This window comes from Capra hircus, chromosome 22 (genome assembly GCF_001704415.2).
Source record: "Capra hircus breed San Clemente chromosome 22, ASM170441v1, whole genome shotgun sequence".
NCBI lineage: Eukaryota > Metazoa > Chordata > Mammalia > Artiodactyla > Bovidae > Capra > Capra hircus.
The window spans coordinates 10,299,515-10,322,535 of record NC_030829.1 but is presented as its reverse complement, the minus strand read 5'-3'; the positions used below and the strand labels follow the sequence as shown (position 1 = coordinate 10,322,535).

General features: G+C 39.2%; 1 protein-coding gene across 11 annotated transcripts in view; it reads right to left on the bottom strand.

The window, feature by feature from the left end:
- LRRFIP2 (LRR binding FLII interacting protein 2) overlaps positions 1-23,021 on the bottom strand; it is a 110,338-nt gene that overhangs the window by 21,944 nt on the left and 65,373 nt on the right. For 6 of the 11 annotated variants that reach the window (XM_018066873.1, XM_018066878.1, XM_018066875.1 and 3 more), the window contains 5 exons: positions 20,870-20,959; positions 14,472-14,516; positions 12,996-13,112; positions 9,966-10,037; positions 5,254-5,424 (listed from right to left, as the gene is read on the bottom strand). In XM_018066873.1, the coding sequence (XP_017922362.1) occupies positions 5,254-5,424; positions 9,966-10,037; positions 12,996-13,112; positions 14,472-14,516; positions 20,870-20,959 (495 nt within the window). The remainder of the gene's footprint in view (positions 1-5,253; positions 5,425-9,965; positions 10,038-12,995; positions 13,113-14,471; positions 14,517-20,869; positions 20,960-23,021) is intronic. The other 5 variants (XM_018066876.1, XM_018066881.1, XM_018066877.1 and 2 more) reach the window with 3 other exon arrangements.

The window sequence follows — 23,021 nt, the reverse complement described above, 5'->3', positions numbered from 1 at the left end:
ACAAGCCCTGAAAACTTGCTTACACTACACAGCAAAGATGCTATCACAGCCGATCAGACTCAGGTCGAATTACTTGGGAATCAACCTGAAGATGTTCACTTTAGATAAAAGTGGGACAACTTGAAAATCAGTAAGAATAAAGCTACAGTGGATGGAAACCATCAGACAAACTCCTGCCTTTATGATGGTTTTCTAAAAATAATTAATGATTGGTCACTGTGAGAGGATCCTAAACAATTTCTTATTTTGAAAACTTGTAAACAAAGGAAAAGAGTCATGCTTTTATCTTGCCTTTCCTCTGTAAACTGTTTCACTGAGTAATAAGGGATGAGGGGCAATTTACACTAATAAATAAAGCAGAGTCAAGTGAAAAGACAAGTCGTGGAATGGGAGAAAATATTTGCCAACCACGTATCTGATAAGGAACTTAGATCTAGAATATACAAACTCTAACAATGCAATAACACAGATAATCCAGTTTAAAAATGGGCAAAGGATCTGAACAGACATTTCTCCACAGATGTACAAACAGTACACATATCAAAATATACTCAAAATCATTAGTCATCAGGGAAATGCACTCCAAAACCACATCTCCTCGGATGGCTAGGAAGAAACGCAGATAAGAACAAGTGTTGGTGAGGATGTGGAGAAATCAGAATCTGCACACACCGCCGGAGGGAATGGAAAACGGCGCAGCAACTTGGGAAGGGGTCTGGTTACTCCTTAAATGTTTAAACACAGAGCCGCCAGATGACCCAGCAATTCTACTCCCAGGTATAATATTTAAAAGAAAGATGAATGTTCCCACAAAAAACCTGTACACAAATGTTTATAGTAGCATAATTGATCACAGATAAAAAGTGAAAAAAATGTCCATCAATACATGCATGGATAATCATGGTATATATCTATACAATGGAATATTATTAGGCTATAAATCTGAATGAACTACAGATACATGTACCACACAGATGAACTTGAAAATATTAACCAAAGTGAAAGAGGCCAATTCTAAAAGATTATACAGTATATGACTCCACTGATATAAAAGGTAACTAACTCTACAGGGACAGAAAGTAGAACCAACAGTGGTTACTGAGGGCTGAGGGGCTGAGAGCGAGAGGATTGCTGAAGGGTACGGGGCTGCTTTCTCACGTGATGAAGCACTCCAAAATTGGTTGTGGTTGCATTTGTCTGTGAAGACGCAAAATAACCCATTGAACTGTATACTTAAGATAGATGAAGTATATGGTATGTGAATTATATCTCAATAAAGCTGTTTTAAAACAATGATGGAAAAATAAAAGAAAGCAGTAAAGATAAAAACAGAATGTCATTTTGCCACCCCTAATCAACTAGTGGATAAAGACACCCTGTTCAGTATTACAGAGATGCCCTATACCTGGACCTCCTGAAGGGAAAGAACCTATGAAGTAGACTGAACCGCATGTGATTAAACCTCTAAATCTAACTATTCACAGGAAGCACAAAAGAAAAATGAGCATAGTCAAGAACCGTGTTAATGAAACAGCAAAATCCCCAAGACTGTCAGAAGCCGTTGAGACCAGCAGTCCAGTGAGAAAAAGAGGTGAAACGAAGCCTATAAACAGAGACTGGTAAGAAATGACAACCAACTCCAAGGTGTGGAACTCATCAAGACTCTAAGCATAAAAAAGAAAAATCATTTGTCACATTTGAAACAACTGAAATTTTAACAATGACAGGATATACAGTATGAAGGACTTCTCAACTTTTCAGATGTAAAATGGTCTTGCCGTTATATTTTTAAAGAGAGAGGACAGTTTAAATTCATATTAAATTCAGGAATATCCTGGTGGTCCAGTGGTTAGGACTTGGCACTTAATACTGCCCAGGATCTGGGTTCAATCCCTGGTCAGGGAACTAGGATCCCACAAGCCATACAGTGTGGCCAAAAATAAATAAAATAATAAACTCACATTAAAATATGGGACTTGCTTCAAACAAACCAAGTGGGGGAAGTGGACTTGGGAAAACTGGCTATGCACTGATGGCCTGTTTGGGGTCAGTGATGGGCTCAGGAAAGTTCATGATACTCTTCTCTCTTTTTTTTTGCAGGGGGTGGGGGGGTCTGTTTAAAATCTGCAATAAAACATTTTGTTATATCTCAGATAAACTGAAAAAAAAAAAAAAAGGAAAGGAAAGAAAAAAGAAAAATAATTCCCACCATAAAGCAGACATTCCTAACCAGGCATTCTGTCCCTAAAGTATAGACACAATATGTAAGACGCAGTTACCATAATCCCAGCAGAAAACACAGAAAGACATTTTGAAAGGTGGCATGAATATTGTTGTGTAAAGGAAACAGGAACATCTCCTGTGTGAGGCAGTATCTGTTTAGGAGAAGAGAGGTTGGGCTGAAGGTACATCAGAGACAGACATGCCCACAAAGTCTTCTACTTCACTGTATTTGAAGCAGATTTCCAGGGCTAAAAAAAACACAGACTTTTCAAAATCAAAAAGCACAAGATTTAGAAACAAAAACAAACTGAAAAATAAAAAAACAACTCTATGTATACTAAGACATCTCTATATCCTAGAAAATTACAGGAGGGAAAATGAAGTTGGTTAAAACAGCTTATCATAGGGATTTTTTTTTAATGCTCAAGGTCATTGGAGAAGATAGAAAGAAAAGAACTCATTTTAGTACTGACCATTCAATACATAGCATGAGCTTTTCTTCTAAATTGTTAGAAGCAAGAGCCAGAAACAGACATGACAATGTGTGGCAAGGTAGAAAGAGAGTCCAAGGACTAAGAAAAGTACCATGGCTTGGACTCTTCCAAACTGGCTGATGAGATACAGGAAGAATCAAAGAGGAACCCATCTACATCACCACCTAGTCAATGAGCCACTGTCATCAAGGTGAAAATACCCAGAAACCTCTACCACCTTATCTAGATGCAAGTCTTCTTATCCTAATGTTTTTGTTTACAGACATTATTTTTTCCAAGGAGTTTAAGGGAAAATCCAGCAGAAACTACAGAGTTCCCAAATACCCCTGAGCCCCCTCCCCACTCCCAGAACAGCCTTCCCCAACTATCAACATCCTAAACCAGAGGGACTATTTGTTGCAATCAATGCACTGACATGTCATGGTCACTTAAAAGCCCGCAGCTGACATCAGCGTTCACCCTCAGTGCTGTGCATTCTGTGAGCTGTGACACACGTACAGTGTATGATACAGAGTAGCTGCTGCTGCCAAGTCCCTTCAGTCGTGTCCGACTCTGCGACCCCATAGATGGCAGCCCCCCAGGCTCCCCCGGCCCTGGGATTCTCCAGGCAAGAACACTGGAGTGGGCTGCCATTTCCTTCCACTGCTGCCCTAAAAATCTCCTGCACTCTGCCTCTTCAGCCTTCCTTCCCCTAGTTCAGTTCAGTTCAGCTCAGTCGCTCAGTCGTGTCCGACTATTTGCGACCCCATGAATCACAGCATGCCAGGCCTCCCTGTCCATCACCAACTCTCGGAGTTCACTCAGACTCATGTCCATCGAGTCGGTGATGCCATCCAGCCAACTCATCCTCCGTCGTCCCCTTCTCCTCCTGCCCTCCCCTTCTCCTCCTGCCCTCAATCCCTCCCAGCATCAGGGTCTTTTCCAATGAGTCAGCTCTTCACATGAGGTGGCCAAAGTACTGGAGTTTCAGCTTTAGCATCATTCCTTAAGGAAATGGCAACCCACTCCAGTATTCTTGCCTGGAGAATCCCATGGACGGAGGAACTTGGTAGGCTACAGTCCGTGGGGTAGCAAAGAGTCAGACACGACTGAGTGACTTCACTCACTCACTCTTCCAAAGAAAACCCAGGGCTGATCTCCTTCAGAATGGACTGGCTGGATCTCCTTGCAGTCCAAGGGACTCTCAAGAGTCTTCTCCAACACCACAGTTCAAAACCATCAATTCTTCGGCGCTCAGCCTTCTTCACAGTCCAACTCTCACATCCATACGTGACCACTGGAAAAACCATAGCCTTGACTAGACGGGCCTTTGTCTCTGCTTTTGAATATGCTCTCTAGCTTGGTCATAACTTTTCTTCCAAGGAGTAAGCGTCTTTTAATTTCATGGTTGCAGTCACCTTCCCCTAGCCCTGCTGCAAATACTTCGTAACACTTTGTGAAAGTGACGAAAACAGACTGGAATGAGCATTTTCAGTCTTCAAGAAATCCCTATAGAGTCTACAGTAATAATGTGGGTCCCTTAGAGGTTATATTAACACCTTTTCTCCCTTTATTATGTACAAATACAGATTGTTATTGCTTCTAACAATTCACCAAAACACATTTCCTAAATTCTTTTTTCTTTTTTTAATACAATGTACTGCAACTCATTTCTTCACAGTAATACCCATCTGTCCTCTGCTTGGGCTGATTTCAGCACTTAAAAAAAATCCAATACGCTTTTAAGGGAACGCAAACTTGTTTCCTGCGGCTGTCAAAAGGCAAAACCAGGCCTTGGGCAGTGGCCTTTATTTTCCATCTGCACATTTTTACAATATAGCTTACAAATCGCTCGCTAAAGAAAACATCTGCTGATTTCTGATCCACATCTCCACACTGCTGTTTCCAAATAACTGGTTAAAGACTTCTCCCCAGTCATTTAGAAAACAGGTTCTCTTGAAAAATGAGAGAAGAAAAGGAGAGAGAAGAGAAGAAAAAAAGAAAAGAGAAAAAAACGAGCCATCTCACTGAAAGCCTTTGGAGCTTTGTGGAGTTCCAGTTATAACAGGAAGAAGTAATTCACTGTAACTGTCTAATTAAGAGACAGAAAATAAAGATAAAATTTGAACTGCATTCTATTTTCAGAAACTAAAGGAGGTGATAAGTTTCCCCTTATGAAAATAAATTAAATCTTATAAAAATTAAAAAAGGAAAATATTCCAGGAATGGCAGTCTTATGTTCTATTGATTTCCTTGCACCAACCGGTTTTGAGGGAAATACCACTCCCCGGGACCTTGGCTTCTTCCATCAAACCCAGTACTTAAAAATTGTTTTTAATTCTCCTTTACTCTTCATCGATAATAACAACCATTCACTGAACACATAGTATGTGCCAAATAAACACTTTACAGTCAGTAACAGTCATTAACCCCTCACCACAGAACTATGATGTAGGTATTACTGGCCCCATTTTACAGAAGAAAACAGTACTTTTTAAATAGCAGGTTTTAATTTTCTGACCCCAGAGAAAGGCATGACGTACAATGAGCAAATTACCTTTGATTTTTCTTCATTTTCTCTATAAAATTCCGCCATCTGTTCCTCCTGCTCTTCAATAACATCCTTGAGGGTATCTACTTGGTATATCAAATTGTTCTTCTCATTGTCTAACTGTGCATTGGAAACCATGGCTTTCTTGTATTTTTCTTCCACTTCAGACAAAGACTCCTAAATGAAAGTCAGAGTCATCAGTCTACGATCTCAAACACAGTCATCACCTATAGCCCTGGCACAGACACATGAAGATGCATTTTTGCAAAATACAAGCAGTCTTGGAAGCTCTCTGTTTAGTAGCATGCACATGGAACAGGAGGACGACAATAAGCCGAGAACGCCATTATAAGCACTTCATGGGCTCTCTGCTACCCAAGGAAACAAAATCAAGCGGCAACGTAGCCTCTGAAAGACGAAAAGGCATGCAGACAACATGTGAGAGTCATAGTGCAAAAGTCACAAAGCGAAGACTCATCAATGTTTTCAGAAACGTTACTCCTGTACTTTTCAACAACAAGCTATCTGGTACGCTGAATGCAATGACAGGGAATATAGCCTCTTTTTATATAAGCAAATTTCATACTCCTTCGAATTTCACCATTTCTTGGATCTGTGTTTTCAGTACTTTCCTGTTCTGCATAATATTAATAAATGTATTCACATTTCCTCTGGAAATTATTCAAATATTAGCCATTTAAAATAAGCGACACAAAAACAATTATTTTTTTTTAAAAGAGCTACCAGGGGAATTCCCTGGTGGTCCTGGAGTGGTTAGGACTCTATGCTTTCACTGCAGGGCCTGGGTTCAATCCCCGGCTGAGGAACTCAGATAACACAAGCCCGGCTGTGAGCCCCCCTCCCTGCTCCCAAAAAAGTGCTACCACTAAATGTCTAAATTTTTATACACTTCAAAGTTTTCTGCCTAAAATAGCTTACAGTCTGTTTTTAAATAGCTGCTTCTATTTTGGTAGATTACTATTACCTAGCAACATTTTTAAAGCTAAAAAGAAAAAACATTTCACATAGAAAAAGTCATCACTTCTGTATTTTTAAAATGCTGATGCAAATGTTAACAAATAAAAGAGCAATGATATTTGAACTGAGGGTTCTGAGAGTCCAGAAACCTTTACACATTTATGATTAACTGATATTTGGCAAGGGTGCCCAGACAACTCAGTGGGAAAAATAGTTTTTTTCATAAATTATGTTGGGGCAACTGAGATCCACATGCAAGCAAATAAAGGTGGACTCCTACCTCACACCATGCCCCGAAATTAACTCAAAATGGATGACAGTCCTAAATTAAAAGCCAAAATTATAAAATTCTTCCCCCAAAACACAGAAGTAAATCTTTATGACTTTGGAGTAGGCAGTGGTTTCTCAGATATGAAATCAAAAGAAAAAAGCAGACTTCATCAAAATTAAAAACTTTTATGCTACAAACTATATCATCAAGAAAATAAAAAAGACCATGCAAAAAATGGGAGAAAACATTTGCAAATCTTATATCTGATAAGGTACCTGTATCTAGAATATATAAAGAACACTTAGAAATCAAGAATTAAAAGACAGACAATTCAATTTTGAAATGGGAAAGGATTTGAACAGATATTCCTCCAAAGAGGGTATAAAATGGTAAGAATATAAAAATATTCTTAATATCATTAGTGATTAAAGAAATAAGACCAAAACCATACTGAGATACTACTCCAGACTTAATAGGATGGCTATTAACATAATCAAAAAGAGAGATAACAAGGGTTGGTGAGGAAGTGGAAAAACCAGAATCCTCATACACTGCTAGTGAGAATGTAAAATAGTGCAGCTGCTTTGGGCAAAGAGTCTGGAAGCAAGTCAAAATGATAAACACAGAGTTGCCATATGACCCAACACTTCTATTTCTAGGTAATCTGCCCAAGAGAAATGAAAAGACATATCTATACAAAAAAACTGGACACAAATGTTTACAGCAGCATTATTCATAACAGATCTAAACTGTAAACAATTCAAACGCCTATCAACTAATAAATGGATAAACAAAATGTAGTAAATCTATACACTGGAATGTTACCCAGCAATTTTTACATCTATACACACATACATACACACACAGATGCATGTTATGACATGGATGAATCTTATGACATGGATGAAAACATTAAGTAAAAAGCCAATCACAAAAGGCAACACTGACTAGCGGTCTGGGAGTGAAGGAATGGAGAGCAACTGCTGATTAGTATGGGGTTTCTTTCTGGGGTAATGAAGACACTGTAAAACTGGTGACGTCTGTGCAACTCTGTGACTATGCTGAAAAAAAACAATACACTGTACACTTTAGGTAAATTTTATGGCATGTGAATTTTATCTTAATAAAGATACACAAACACATACACTTAACTGTTTGCAAATCAGGAGTATATTAATGTTTTGGGGTTTTTTTCCAGAAAAAATGAACAAACTTTTAGGCTAACCCCATACAGTGCAGAATTTAGAATGATTCTGATCCATCTTAGAGACAAATAGCAAAAAAGAAAAAAAAGAGAAAAATCCTCACAACTCAGTCCCATACAAAATGGGGTGTGACTGCATGAACACCAGAATCTGAGGCAGTTTAAGCAGCAGCTGCAAGGATACAACATATAAAATGAATGGAAGTTACTTTTCTTTAAACAACAGACCACAGAGGACTAGTTTAAGTGTCAAGGTAGTTTTAATGATTTTAATCTATTTCACACCAGTGATACCCATAAGGAATTAGTTTACTTAAATGTATCTTAGGAACTGATTTTCAGTGTAGGTTCTAGACTAGAAGCAACAACATTATCTAGGATCTGGCTAAAAATGCAAATTTTCAATAACCCCATCCTAGACTTTTTGAATGAGAAAATCTGGGAGTAGAGTCCAGCAATCTGTGCTATTATTGAGATCCAGGTGACGATGGATGGAAGCTGGAGTGGGAAAACACCCCTCACAGGCAGACATACTTGAGAATAATGTCATAAGCAATGACCTAGCATTCTTTTTTAATAGGATATAAGTACATTGACAACCACTGTGCTTTGACCACCAACTGGATGATTTCGTAAATGATTTTTTTTCTTCTGTTTAAAAGACTCATTTCAAGGATAAACACAATCTGAAGTCAAGTTCAATTATATACTATGAATTAAGAAAAGGGGTCTTATCTATTCAGAGTTTCAAATAAGGTGAATCTGTTTTCTGTATCCTTCAAAGAATACAATAACGGTAGGTCAAAAAGAGGAAAATGTTCCAAATAAAATGAAAAACAAGTAAGAATTCCTCTGACTCATTTGCTTTCCTGACACATTACATCCCATCCAATGCTTTAAAATGAATGCACTGACTGGAAGTCCTGGATTTGCTCCCTTGATCTAAGAGACCTCCAAGCCATAGCTCCAAAACTTGACGAGGAGAGCAGAAGGGCTAAGGCAGCGCGCAGGCACACCGACTGGGACTCTCCTGGTGCTCGCCGAAGCCCACACGTGGCTGTCAGCGGCGTCCAGGCGTCCCGGGAATGCTCTCCACAGGCCTTCCCACCCTTTCTGGTCCTCAGTCTCAACTGTGCGCCCTCTGGGCCACAATCACCTGCATGAAGGTTTTGGCTGTTGGTTGGCCCAAGTCCAGTCAGGCCAGGGCAGCTGAGCTTTGCCTGTTAGGTTCACACTGTGCTCCCGGGGCACTGCCCAAGTCACCTTTCTGAACACCTTGTTTACACATTTTTAGAGGTCTGGTGTCTATTTCTATGTTTAATAGGGAACTACCTGTGTTCACAGAAACTTATAGTAATTCATAATATTAGACCTGGACTTCTTAAGAAAACACAGGGAAGAGCATGATAATCAAGTGCCATTTATAACTAAAAGCTCTGCCACACACCTACACTTCTATGGAAAACTGGTAGCCATTCTTGCTACCATTTAAAAAGTGAACGTGTTAGTTGCTCAATCGTGTCTCTTTGTGACCCCATGGAATATAGCCAGAGCCGGTGGAATTCTCCAGGCAAGAAGACTGGAGTGGGTAGCCGTTCCCTTCTCCCGGGGATCTTCCCAACCCAGGGATTGAACCTGGGTTTCCTCATTGCAGGGAGATTCTTTACCGTCTGAGCTACCAGGGAAGATTCCTATTTAAATTTACCTCCAAATTCTTTAAGGCACTGAATGTGTGTAACCCTTTTTGACCTATATGTAAAAACAACACCAAAACACAGTCCTCATGCTTCAGGGTCTTTCCACCACAGGGGTTATTTATGGTAATGCTCTCTCTCTCTCAGATGTTTCTTCCTCCTGTTTCTAACACTGACTGAATTTGGTGACAGAAATAGGCAATGCTCTTTTATTTAACGTGGAAGAATTTTAAGGTTTAATTCTCAATAAAAAAATATTCTTAGAACATTTCTTAGGTTTTTGCCTAACTCAATTTTGTAAGGCTAAGATACAAGGGATATGTAAGTATTTTACAAGGTTTAAAAACTGAGTCCAGCTATCTTTTGCTGAATATTCCATAAACTACACCACACATGTAAATATCAGCAGAGACTGGAAGTTCGCCTTTCACTGCAGGTTAAGCACATGCTTGAAAGACAAACACTGTTAGTAAAGCCATGTGCAGTGGGGTTAAGAGAACCCGTGAAACCACCGTTACTGACACTTCTGCGCACACACAGCATGCTTGGGCAGCAGAGAGGGCCCTGATACCTTTAGTTCTTTAAGCCCCTGCATGTATCTCCCTTCTACATCCTGAATTTGGTCCTTAAGGTCATAGATATCCTGCAGGACATAGGAATGAACCATTGCATAAAACCACACGCGCAAAGTCTCAAAGGATTCATGAAAATGTGAATTACTTCTGAATAGACCAGACCAAAAGAAGAGAAGTCACAGTTCACAAACGTGACTGCCACTCCAAACAGCGCAGGTGACGGTGGGGCTGGGGAAGGCCCTAGAGTAACCAATTCAACAGAGTAAACATTTTCTTGGCATTGACTCCTGTTGAAGCAATATTAGCAAACGGGGGCAGGACTGTGTATGGACAAAAGCTATAGCTTATAACAGTTTTTAAAACACAATTTTGAAATTTGTATAAATCATTTAAATAATTTTGGTATAACACTTCACCGAGAACTAGTAAAACATGTAGCAAATTAATTACAAGCTGAAAATTTTACTGAGTTATGCAGAAATATTTAAAAAATGTAAAACTAGGTATGAACAGAGTTGTCTTCCAATGACTTGGTTACTGCCCACAATTCATTTGGGAGAAAGAGGAGTAAAGGGAGGGAAATTAAACACAAACCTTTTTAAATACAATGTCAAATGAGACAGTCTATCCTGAGGACATCATTTAAATGATGAGAAAAGTCTTTACTCCAAAAGTTACCATAATCCTTATAAAAAAAGTAAAGCAGGTCAAATTTTAAATGGAAAATATTGTCTCCCTTGTACCCAACCTTGCTACATACGATCTATTCTGGATGGTTGATTCAGGCTGGAAATAACAGCTACAGGCCCTAACAGCTACAGGCCCTTGAACGTAACTCTACAACTACAGGGAGGAACAATGGCCCACTGCACAGAGTTACATTATATCAACATTTCCCCTGCCTCTTCACTCCCTCCCCAGTGGGCTTGTCTTTACTTCCCGGTTCCCTCAACAGACATTTATCAAGTGCCTATGCTGCGCTGCGCTTAGTCGCTCAGTTGGGTCTGACTCTTTGTGACTCCATGGACTGTAGCCTGCCCAGCTCCTCTGTCCATGGGGATTTCCCAGGCAAGAATACTGGAGTGGGTTGCCATTTCCTTCTCCAGGGGAACTTCCCAACCCAGGGATCGAACCCGGGTCTCCTGCACTGCAGGCGGATTCCTTATTGTCTGAGCCACAGAGAGTGCCTACGAGGAGCCAGATACTGGGACATATAAGTTCATTTCCTTCCAAGAGGCTGTAAATGGCGAGCATAAGCTGAGTCCGAAGCTGGAAGGCCCCATCCTCCTGTCTTTTGCTGGACTAGAAAACAGCACTTAAAGGCAAGAACTGAACTTATTTACTTTGTACCCCCCAATGCTTCTGCCTGGTACTAAGAGCTCAACAACACCGGCCCCTTCAGAGTCAGAGCCAGCGTGACCTGGGTCGCCTCCTGCACAGCCACTGCCGCTGCAGGAATCCTCCCGAGCCTCTGCTAATCCTCAGCCCACTGTACAAGCTGCCCGTATCACACACCAGACTCCTGCTCCTGACCCGACTCCAATCTGATTCGGTCACTAACAGTCCCTCCCTCCTCCTCTACTGGGTCGGGGGAAGGGGCGCCCAACTCCCCCCAATCTTATCTGGACATTCCTCTCACCCACTCAGGCACTTTCTGTTATTCCTCTCCTTTCTTAACTTCAGTCTCTCTCTATTGGCTCAATCCAACCAATGAAAATAATAACTAAGGCTGCCTTTAAAAGAAAGCAAAAACCCTCTCTTAACACTGTCTATTGACCAATCAACTTCCAGCCTCCAACACTCTCTTCAGAGGAAGCTGCCTGCATTTCCTCCCATTACAGTTTTGACTTGCTCATCTCCTCCCCACTGTTCAACCACAGAGGAACAGTTCTTGCCTCCAAGGTTTCTTCCAGCCTGTGGTCAACCTTTAGGAATGCAAATCAGATAGCACCGCTTCCCTGCTTCATATCCCACTGTGGTCAGGGTGAACCTGAATTCCTTTCAGTCGGCCACACGGTGTTCTGGGGTGTGGCCCATCATTACCTCTCCGGCCTCCTCTCCCACCCATTACGAATCCTCACTTTCCATCCTATCCTCTGGCAACTCTGCCACACAGATAACCTTCTGGTTCTCCGAATTTATCAGAGAACACCTTCACGCTTTGGCTTCTTTGCCTGGTTATTTTTTACTGTTCCTTCACTCCTTGTCTCCTCAAAAGCCTTTCAGTATCTCTTCCAGTTTAGACGATGCTTCTCTGAATTCCCTTCACAGCCTTACTCTTGCTACTATGACAGCCACCACACCACCTGGCTTTACTGGTTTATATCCACTTGTCTTCCATGTGAAACAGTGAATTCCTCAGGTTTCCAAAGTATGTTTTACTGCCTGAACCTATGGGGCTCGATAAACACTGAATGAATGAAAAAATGCAGTTTTTATTACTACCCTTGCCCCATTCCTCACAAACAGCATGCTCAGCAAATAGACATTCATAGACATCTTGAAAGGGTTATTAATGAGACTGGAGGCTCAACTAACGGGTTAAATGAGCTTTCATTACTCAGGTATTTCTGTCATCCCAAATATTATCATACTTGTCTTATCATGAAACTCTGAGAGATAACTGTATTCAAGCAGCCAAATAATACTATAAGGGCTCAAAAGACTAATAATCCCCAAAGTCTCGTTCCCTGTACATCCACATATTTTCCATCTAAAATGTGGCCAATTATTTGAAAGGATGACTTTTATATACATTAGAAAGTTTTTCTGGCATTTGTAAACTAGAAGAGCTCATTCCAAATACCATCAAATGTTCAGGAAAGAGAACAGAAAAGAATTAACTCATCTCCTTCCTTTCAGACCCTAGTCACATTCTTGAACTGTATTAACAATTTTTTTTTTTAAAGAACTCATACTTCTTTCCTTCCTACCAAGTCACATTAAATGTTAAATGGTTCTAGTATACTACAAAGAAGCCAAAAATAAAAAATGTTTATAAAAAGCAAACCAAAATGGTGGTTTACCCGCAGTTCACTTAAAGAGGTGTCTGGGTCTATTAAGCTGCTGGTATCCCCGCTTCCTCGCCTGGATGAGTTTCCACTTAGAGGGGTCGTTGCTGAGGCAGAATTTCGAGATGAAGGCTAGAGAAAAAGACAGATGACACTTTTAAGTCTTAGTTCTTTAAAAATAAATTTGCTGTGGAAACTAAACGTGGGGCAGGGTGATAGGAAGAGCTCTAACACAGTGTGGATAAGAAGTCACCAAATGTAGTCCACAAGCAATTTAGACTGGCCTTGGTGGGGAGAGGGGGACGGGGGTTACCCAGAGATGCGACCAGAACTACTCAGCACAACTGCGTTTGCTCACTCTTTTGGAATCTAGGATTCATAATCACTAAGAAGGAAATAGTTCATGTGAAGAGTTGTCTGTTTTCTAAGTTTATCTTTACTGTATTGTAAACAGCGCTGGGGGTGAGGACATCAGCTGGATTTTGAACAGTTTCAGAATGCTCTGTTGGTATGCTAATTATTAGGTTCCTGGAGCTGCTTCTTTAGAAACTTTTCTTTTCCCAACACTTTGTTGATAAAAGCTGGAGACACTGTCTGCAGCTGAGAGCAGCAGCATTTTCCCCTCAGCTGTGGATGATGCTCCTGAATTAATAAATGGCAGAGATGTGGGCAGACAATTTAGCAGACAACTAGCCACATGCGGCGACTGAGCACTTGGAATGTGACTGGTCCAAACTGAGAATTCTTTCTCAGGTGTGAAATACACACCAGGTTTTGAACTCTTGATGTGGAAAAAAGAATGTAAAATATCTCACTGATAAGTTTTCACGTTGATTATGCTTAAAATATTTTGGACATTGGGGTTAAATAAAATATATCATTTGAATTAATTGTATCTGTTTCCTTTTACTATTTTAGTGTGGCTGCTAGAAAATTCACATGTGGCCTACATTTGTGGCTTGCACTACATTCCTACTGGACAGAACTGGCATATCATTGGGGGCATAGTGAAAAATTAATCCAGATAATTTCCTAGGATGACTTTCTAAAAATGTTTCTAGAAGAAAGTTAGAGACTTTTTTTTTTTTAAACACAAAGCAACTCCTTAAAAGGAATTATTTCACTTCAAAGAAATAATTTCTCTATACAGGAAAAAAGAAAGAAAACCTTCAGAGTCTGTCACCACTATTCCTAAAGACACTTCCCCATCTCCAGTGTGTAATGGTTTCTTCTCCGGGTGAAATTCTAGAGGACTGAAAATCAAAAGAGCAGCCACAAGTTTAAGAGGTGACATGCAAGGAAATAAAATGCAGTGTCTCCTCTCTTCCCAGGGCTTCACATGATTCAACTGCAGAGGAATCTGGGGGTCAAGGACAGGAAGTAGATGAAGAAAGGAAGAGTAACTCCATGAGTTAAACTGTTGTAAAATCAAGAATAGTAGTAAGCTGGTGACCTCAACAACTTAATTTCCTTAGGAATTTACATACTCACCCTTGTGTAATTTTCAGCATACTGTTTATCAGATTTTTCATCCAACTAGGAAAGAACAGAGATAAAAATCAGAAAAGATGTTGAGCCTTTTGATTTTTTTAAGGCGGAAGAAAAAAAGAAGTGACACCATTTGGGTTCTCCAAGTTCAACTAATATTTGGATCCTAAAAGTAAACACACTAAAACTGAAATAAAAGTTGGGACAAGGAAGACAAGATGTTAACTTCAATTCTTATTCAAGGAAGACAGAGTAAGCAAGCTATCCTTATGAAAAAGGTTAGAACTTTTGCATAGATTTTTCTTTTCATGGTATTTGAAACAATTAAAGAAATTACATATATAAATGTAAACTCTAGCATTGCAAAAGTCACACACACACACAAATACTCATACATGTCAGAAGAAAAAGTCTGATAAAACCAAAAGCCAAAAAACTTTATTACATTATTAGTACACAAGACACATAGATAAGGCTAGAACACTCAGCCAAAAAAGTTCAGACTGGACTACAGCATGTTAAATGTATCCTCAAAAAAATTTCTCCACAGTCTGAGGATTTGCTTGTATGCTTTTTGTGTTTGCTTTTTAACAAACATGCACAAGTATCTAAAAAAAGAAAAAAATCAAACAGCACAAAGGGCATGTGCTACCCTCAAGGGCAATCTACTCCCAAGGCTTTACAAAATTCTAACAGTGGTGTCCCAAATACATCCCATATGTTCTCTTTTCCCTCACCATGTTTCAGAGATTAGAGAAAGAATTTTTCTTCATGGTATTTCTCACTCCCTGACCCCATGATACTTATTAACCTACTTCCTATCTGATCTCTCTCTGATGTAAACTTCATGTCTGTACGTTCTTTTCTGTATTCCTAACACCAAGAATAGCACCTGGCATACAGAAGGACTAAAGACTTGTCAGATGAATGAGTAAATGAACTACACTTCTTCTGCACCTACAGACTGACCTCCTTTAACAGCTGCGTAGTACCCTACTGTCTGGAGATAGCATAACTAGTTATCCTCTCTCTCACAGACAGGCCTTAGGGTCGTTTCAGTTAGTGTTTCAAGAAGAGAAGTACCTTAAAGGTCTCGCCTAAAACTCTGACTTTACAGCTGAGGAAAGAGAAATTTTAGATCTTGCTGAAGGATGAACAACTAAATGCCAGAGCTGGATCCAGATCTCGGTTTTGTCGATTTTTCCCTATCATTTACTTGTATACTGTCCTGATTACCACTAGGGAGAAAAAAAATCACAGAGAAAGTTAACTAAGTGAAAATATACCCAGACCCCCAACTTCTAGACCAATAATCCTTCCAGCCCAATCTAGAGAAGAGATTTGAAAACTGTCCTCAGTTAATTATTAAAACACAAAACATCATTATTTCTGGCTCAGTTCAGATCACTTCACTCTAACTTCCTCATATTTGAAAGTTTTCTTTTTTAAAACATTACATTTATCATGTTCATTTTCTGTCTCAGTAAACACCTTTTTCTATAAGTACTAAATCAGAACATAAATCCTGTCTTAGCCTTTGAATTATTTTTGCTGCTTCTTACTACAATACCCTTAAAAAAGAATGGACATTACTTCATTTTGACTTCTTAAAACCACATGTGAAAGGTCTTAAAACAAACAAGCAATAACAATAATCTTTCATGTTGGCAAATACTGCCATAAGAAGGAATTACCTTCCTCATGTCTATACTAGTAAAAATTTATTGCTTAATATTCAACGTGTTACTCCTCAGAACAAAAGAAATAACTACATCTAAATAGACGGCCTTATTCTCCTAATGAGTTAAAGAGAGAAACAGGCAGCATTCAGAAACAATCTTCCAGGTCCATCTGAAATTCTATCCCTTAATTCGCTCTCAAACAAATGACCCCCAACCCATCCATTTTTGCACAGGCAGACACCTGAGAGAAATCTTACAATTCAGAGAGGGCATCCGTGACCTAGTCGACCACAGGGTTGAGTCTCCTGCTATCACTATCCTCTGACAGAACTGCCGCAACCCAGGCTGGTCATGCGCCAAACTTCAGGACTGCGGAGGCAGCGAAAGCGCTGAGAGCAGCCCCACCACAGCCCAGTTATTTTGGCTGCAGGGACCTGGCCAGAGACTCCCAACTTCTCCTCAGGTCACGTTATGCACAGCCTTCCATTTAGACAAAAGCTAGCTGAAACCTGGTGTTCTAAATGCCCCAGGAGGTCTACATAGCTGCACTGCCACAAGAAGCTAGTGTTCAAAATGACGACCCAAAGACTCCACCAGATCCTGGAAAGGGTCTTAAATGGAATAAAATGGAGTCATATTTAATATGCTAAGGTATAAACGAAGGAAACGCTGCTGGTAAAAGGGTACAAACTTTAAGCTGTAAGATAAAGTCTGAGGATCCAATGTAAAACATGGTGACTATAGCTGATTTTTCAAAAATTGTTGTTTATGAATAACACGGAAAAAATGAATATGTAGTAATATGAAAAGTCAGAAAACAAAGGCTCTATGTATAGTATTATATGGTCACAATTTTGTAAAACAAGCAAATTAAACTGAGAAAGAAAAGAATACTGAAAATAAATCATTAGTAAAGACCTCAGAACTTGCTTATGAATACTGACGACAGCTTACTACTCTCAAAAACTTTCAAGTACATTCCTAAATGATTAAATACGTATTTTTCCAATCAAGAAAAGGGTTTCCTTGATACTTGGAAATGGAAAGCTAGCTAACAGGCTTGTAATATTTTACATTCGTGTTAATCTGCAAAGAAGAGCACATGATGGCAAACTTCACTGCTGCTTTCAAGAATTTCAAATTATCAACCAGTAAACAAAGTGTCAACTGTCATCTTTTCTATATTTTGGTGATAAACGCCTTTACCTTATCTATGTCTGGGAAATCTGAAAATGCTTTGCTTTTAACATCATAGAACACAGATTGTTTCTCTTTAAGTCTAAACTCCATGATTATCTGTGGAAATTAGCACATGAAAAACATTTCTTAGAATACATATCTTGTCAAATCTTTGAAACCCTCTGTTTCAAAGAAAGGTATCTCTTATTTTCAGATGAAGAGGCCCATTGGCCTTGTCTCAGCATATGACTACTGTGACCGATAATTTTGTCCTACTAAAATGGTAAAACATAACAGAATCTTTTTGAATGGAAACAGAATTTTGTGAATACATTTTAATACCGTCATTTGGAAGGGTTGTTTAGAAATAGAAAGAATTGTTTAGAAATAAAGATGCACTTTGTCCTAAATTATATTTCTTTTTTAAAAGGACACTGGAAATTTGATGTAACTGAGCTATGCATATCTGATATGGAGAGCCACTTTCAGCAAGCAGCAACCCTTCTGTCACCCATATCATAAATCTAATATAATGTGTGATCAAGAGATAAGAGTATTATATTAAGGCATTTGAACAAACTTTTTTAAGGTATAAAATTATAATCCAGTGAAGTATTTATAGTATAGTTTGCTTATGCTTCCCTGGTAGCTTAGCTGGTGAAGAATCCGCCTGCAATGCGGGAGACCTGGGTTCGATCCCTGTGTTGGGAAGATCCCCTGGAGAAGGGAAAGGCTACCCACTCCAGTATTCTGGCCTGGAGAATTCCATGGACTTTCACTTTTCTTTGCTTAAAGCAGTCACTGGAGTCTAATCCTTTGTTAACTTCTAATTTATATGTATATACTGACTTGATAATGTTATTTAAAAATTCTATTTGGAGAAAACCCTAAAAAACAGAAGATCCAAGCCCCCAACTACAAGGATGCTTTTTTTCAGGAGCAGTAGTAACTACTGGTTTGCCCTTTGTTCCTCACATTTTCTGAGCAATATTAAACTGGCTTAGGTCTTCCTGTCCCTCTCCCAGCACCTCAGTAAATCTTTTTTAAATTGTATTTAGTATAAAATGTAGTCCACAGGCATTAATGAGGAATTTGTTCAAAACGTCACAGGATCATATTTAATAAGAAAATTCCTTTATAGATCACTGCTTCATGCCAAATTATGCTGTCCTAAAAATGCCCAGACTGAAAAAAATACATTTGCTTGCTGAATAAAAGTGAATACTTCATCACTTAAAGAAAAAAACCCCAAGATATTTCACATAAAAATGCAGATTTCAGCTTATCCTTTAAAAAAGCATATGTGTGAGGGAGGGAGTGGGGGGTGGAGAGCTTACCAACATAAAGTCCACTTTTTGTTTATAATGAGCTGAATTACAGTATAACCTTTAGAGGAAATTATTAGACTATTTTTTTTTTTTTTTTGCTCCAGAGAAGGGACCAACATATACATGCATTTTAGGCTGTGCCAAGAGACAAAATTAAGGATATTACATAGGTACTTAGACAACCATTCAGGAAAAAAAAAAAATCATTGCGGCTCATAGGCTATAAAACAGAGTGCTGGCCAAGTTTACCAACTAACGCTCTGGAGAATCCTGTGCTTATGTTACAAGGTGCACAGCATGACTTGGTATACATATGCATAGCCTATATGGGGGCTTCCCTGGTGGATCAGTGGTAAGGAATCCTCTTGCCAATGCAGGAGATGCAGGGTTTGTCCCTGGATCGGCAAGACCCCCAGAGAAGGAAATGGCAACCCACTCCAGTATTCTTGCCTGGGAAATCCCGTGGACAGAGGAGCCTGGCAGGCTACAGTCCGCGGGGTTGCAAAAGAGCTGGACACGACTTAGCGACTAAATTAACAACAAGAAGCTTATATACATGTGTATCAAATCCAAATCATTAGTTATATATCTTTAATATGTATAATTTTTATTAAAATGTGTAGATAAAAATAATTACTGGGAGAAGAGTTTTATTTAATTACAAGCAGCAGTGGAAGACTTTAAAAATAAAGTCAATCTTTCCACTTCTGTATAGTTACTAAAATAAACTGCGAAGAAATAAACATAAGGAGGACATAACCAGTAATTCAGACATCACATTAGGTGCTAAACGGATTCAAAGTTTTCAAGGGAAAGGGGGTACATAATAAATTGATTATATCTATGAAAAAACAGGTTAATAAGCAAATTAATAAAATAGGCAATATTTCAGGGGAAAGACCTGGGAGCCAGTCCTCTAACTTGGGTGCAGAGAGATTCTTTGATCTGATGAAAGCCAAGACAGGGGCTGTTGCTCAGCCAGCTTTGAGAGCCAACAATCTGGACTACTTGAGGACCACACTTAGAACTGTTTTCTAGGATCAGTTACTCAGAAGTAGCTATTTAAATACAATCTGTGATGTGCTAAATATAGCACATCATTAAAAAAAGGGTCTAATTTTTTGTTAAGAAACTCTGCCTCATCTGCTTCAAAGAGTTGATAACTAGAGCAGTTATTGGTTCAAGGGCAAAACAACACAAAACAACACTAATGTCAGCAACAGAGAGAAGGTGTTACACAGACAGAAAATCAGGCTGTTAGATATACCAGGCAGGCAGACATCTGCTGCTGTGGGTTCCTTCATTAAGGTAAATGCCTCCAGGCATTTCTACTGGACACTCTTTCCTAAACGCAGTTCGCAATGAATGTGAGGGCTTGCCAGGCGGCCCAGTGGTAAAAGAATCTGCCTGGCAATGCAGGGAATTCAGGAAACACAGTTCGATCCCTGATTGGGAAGATCCCCTGGAGGAGGAAAGGTAATCCAATCTAACATTCTTGCTGGAGAATTCCACGGACAGAGGAGTCTAACAGGCTACAGTCCATGGGGTCGCAAAGAGTTGGCCATGACTCAGTAGAGTACACATAACGAATGTGAAGTCAGCGGGCAGGCACTTCTTCAAACACAACGCCATAATCCAAATGCTCAAAATCTATTCGAATTCTTCCCAGTTATGGTGAATTAGTGACATTTTACTAAGTAGTGTATTTTATTGTTCAACCTTCAAAGTCCACCTAAAAATTTATAGATTCACCAAAATGAAAAGAGAAGAAAAATTTTAAGACCAATCAGGAATATCTAAATATGGGAAAGGTATTAGAAGGGTTTAAGGAGTTTTTATCCTTTTCTTAGGTTTGATACAATAAATAAGAAAAAAGTTCTTAACTAGAGAGGCATACTGAACGATTTATTGGGAAATGGCATGATGTATGGGATTTGCTTTAAAATAATTCAGGGGAAAATAAGGAGGGAAAGAGGAAGAAATAGATGAAACAAAATTGGCCAATAATTGTTCGGGCTGCTTCTGGAAAATTTCCATAGGAAAAAGTGTTAAAAAAAAAATAAGAACATATCAATGTACACATTTTGAAACAAAACAAAAAACTATTTAATGCTAGTGTACTCAAATAAATTAAATTCTGATTTTAAAATAGCTACTGTATTAGCTGTTAGTCACAAGCCTGAGACAGTGGGTCCCCATGCGCTGCACTCACGCTGGTCAGATCTGGGATGCTCACGTCATCCACGTCAGAGACGACGCTCCCCCTACGATTGGAGCGACTAAAATAATCAGCGGCAGAAACCTTTCAGTTAGAAAAAATGAGATGCTTTAAAATTAAGAAGAGAGAGAACAAAACGGTAACATTGTCATATGAGGGGAAACCTTTTTTCTTTTTGTTGTGTGATAAAGTATCAAGAAATGAAATGAGGGAAGTGCTGTGATTACCCACTCAAGAAGGTAAGAAAGAAATGTAAAGGGCTCCAAAATGACTTCACAGCTCCCTAAAATAAACTCTTCTTAATTTTAGTCAGAGTTCTATGCTACAGAGATCACCATCTACTGCCTGAAGAGGAGCATCACCCTCATAACGAGGGATTCTAGGATAGCATTTACCTAAAGCCTCCACTATATTCCACAAATGTATAATGCATTATAGCTACTGACTCTGCTAAGCACATATATGCTGAACGCAGAACCACCTGCAGAGTATTTATTGTGCCTTTTACCCAGTTTCCTCTTTTCACATTTCTCAGGACCAGGAACTGTAGAACAGAACAATGAAGGAACTACACTGGCCTCTTTCTGGTTCCCTAAACACAACCGTCTCTTCCCACCTTAGCTGCTGGCACTGGCCTAGGAACTCTCAGCTCCAAGGTCACCTCCCTTGGAGACGCCTTCTCTGATCACCCCATCCCGAAGGGACACACACTCCACTCAATGTCCTCTATCGTATCACCTGCTTTTTCTCTTCACAGTCTCTGGGTTTACTTTCTCTTTTTGTTCCTTCCTTTACCAGTTTTCCCCCCTATTTCTTTCATTAGGATGTAAGCTCCATGAAGTCAGCAATCTGGCCTGCGTAGCATTATTCCCAACCATTAACACAGTGCCTCATATATAACTGGTACTCACTCCATAAGCATTTGTTGCATTAAAAAACAATGAACATTCTTTTCTTTTTATTGAAGGATAATTGCTTTAATCAATGAACATTCGTTACCTCACTCATCAGCTACTGCTTACCTCAGTTCTGTCTGATTTCCTTGCTCAAAAACTCTTCTCTTCCAGAAAGGAATCTGGAAGCCCATGCACACAGCTGCCTTCTTTAAGGCTTACAAATATGAAGTTTTATGAAGAGCTGAGATGATCATGCAATAGTATTCTTGTTTACAGTAACAGTAATGCAACTTAAATTTACATATAATACTATAAAGGTACCCACTATCTCAGAATTTCGATAGTTCATTTACGTCATATATTAAGCCTACCTACAAAGATAGTGATTACATGCTCATTAAATAGGTAAAGATAATAAGTAAAGGAACCACTATTAACACAACTAACAGGTGGGAGCAGCGGTCCAAGCCCTGCCCTTTCCACCCCACCACTTGCCAGGGTGTTTTCGGGTGTCGGGGACTGTTCTCTCCTCTTCAGCCGTGATGATGAGCATTATCTGGCTTGCCAAGGAACCAAAACTGTCTTAGTTCAATCACTGTATTTCTGGCAACAAAGCTCACAAACTCTTGCTGTTCCCCTTTTCTATGAAAAGCCTGGGTTCACAATCTTTCACAAAACATGACTCAAAGTAAATGGCCTTCTAATTTCTTAAAGGAATTATAGCCTCTATAGCCTCTCAGTTATTGGGCTCTCTTTTTTTCTTTTAGCTCTAAGCTGACACACCATTCTCAAAGTAATTTTCAAATCAATTCTTAATAAAGCAAAAATGTCATCAGCTCTCTGTAAAATTCCTTGTTTCATAAAGAAACCTGAAATCATATAATTTATATTCTAACATAGCTATTTCTTACCTTTACAATTGTAACTCTAGTTGAATTCTAAGACAGTATTTTTAAATTTTGCCACCAGCAACTCAAAAAATTCACAGGTCTTAAAAGACATATAAACAATAGTTAAGTACATAGTGAAGAAAACTACTAATTAATGGCAGCATGATTTCTAATCCATAGTAATGAGTTTTAAAGAATGTGGAAACATTAATCTTGTTTGAAATTTTTTTTGTTTTTGGTGAACTGTGCATATGCATGCATGTGCATAAAACAGCAACAAAGAATAAAAAGTGAAAATCTGTCAAGTACATAATGACTAGCACATAAGAGGTGTCATTAGGAAAGTTTACACAGCCCACT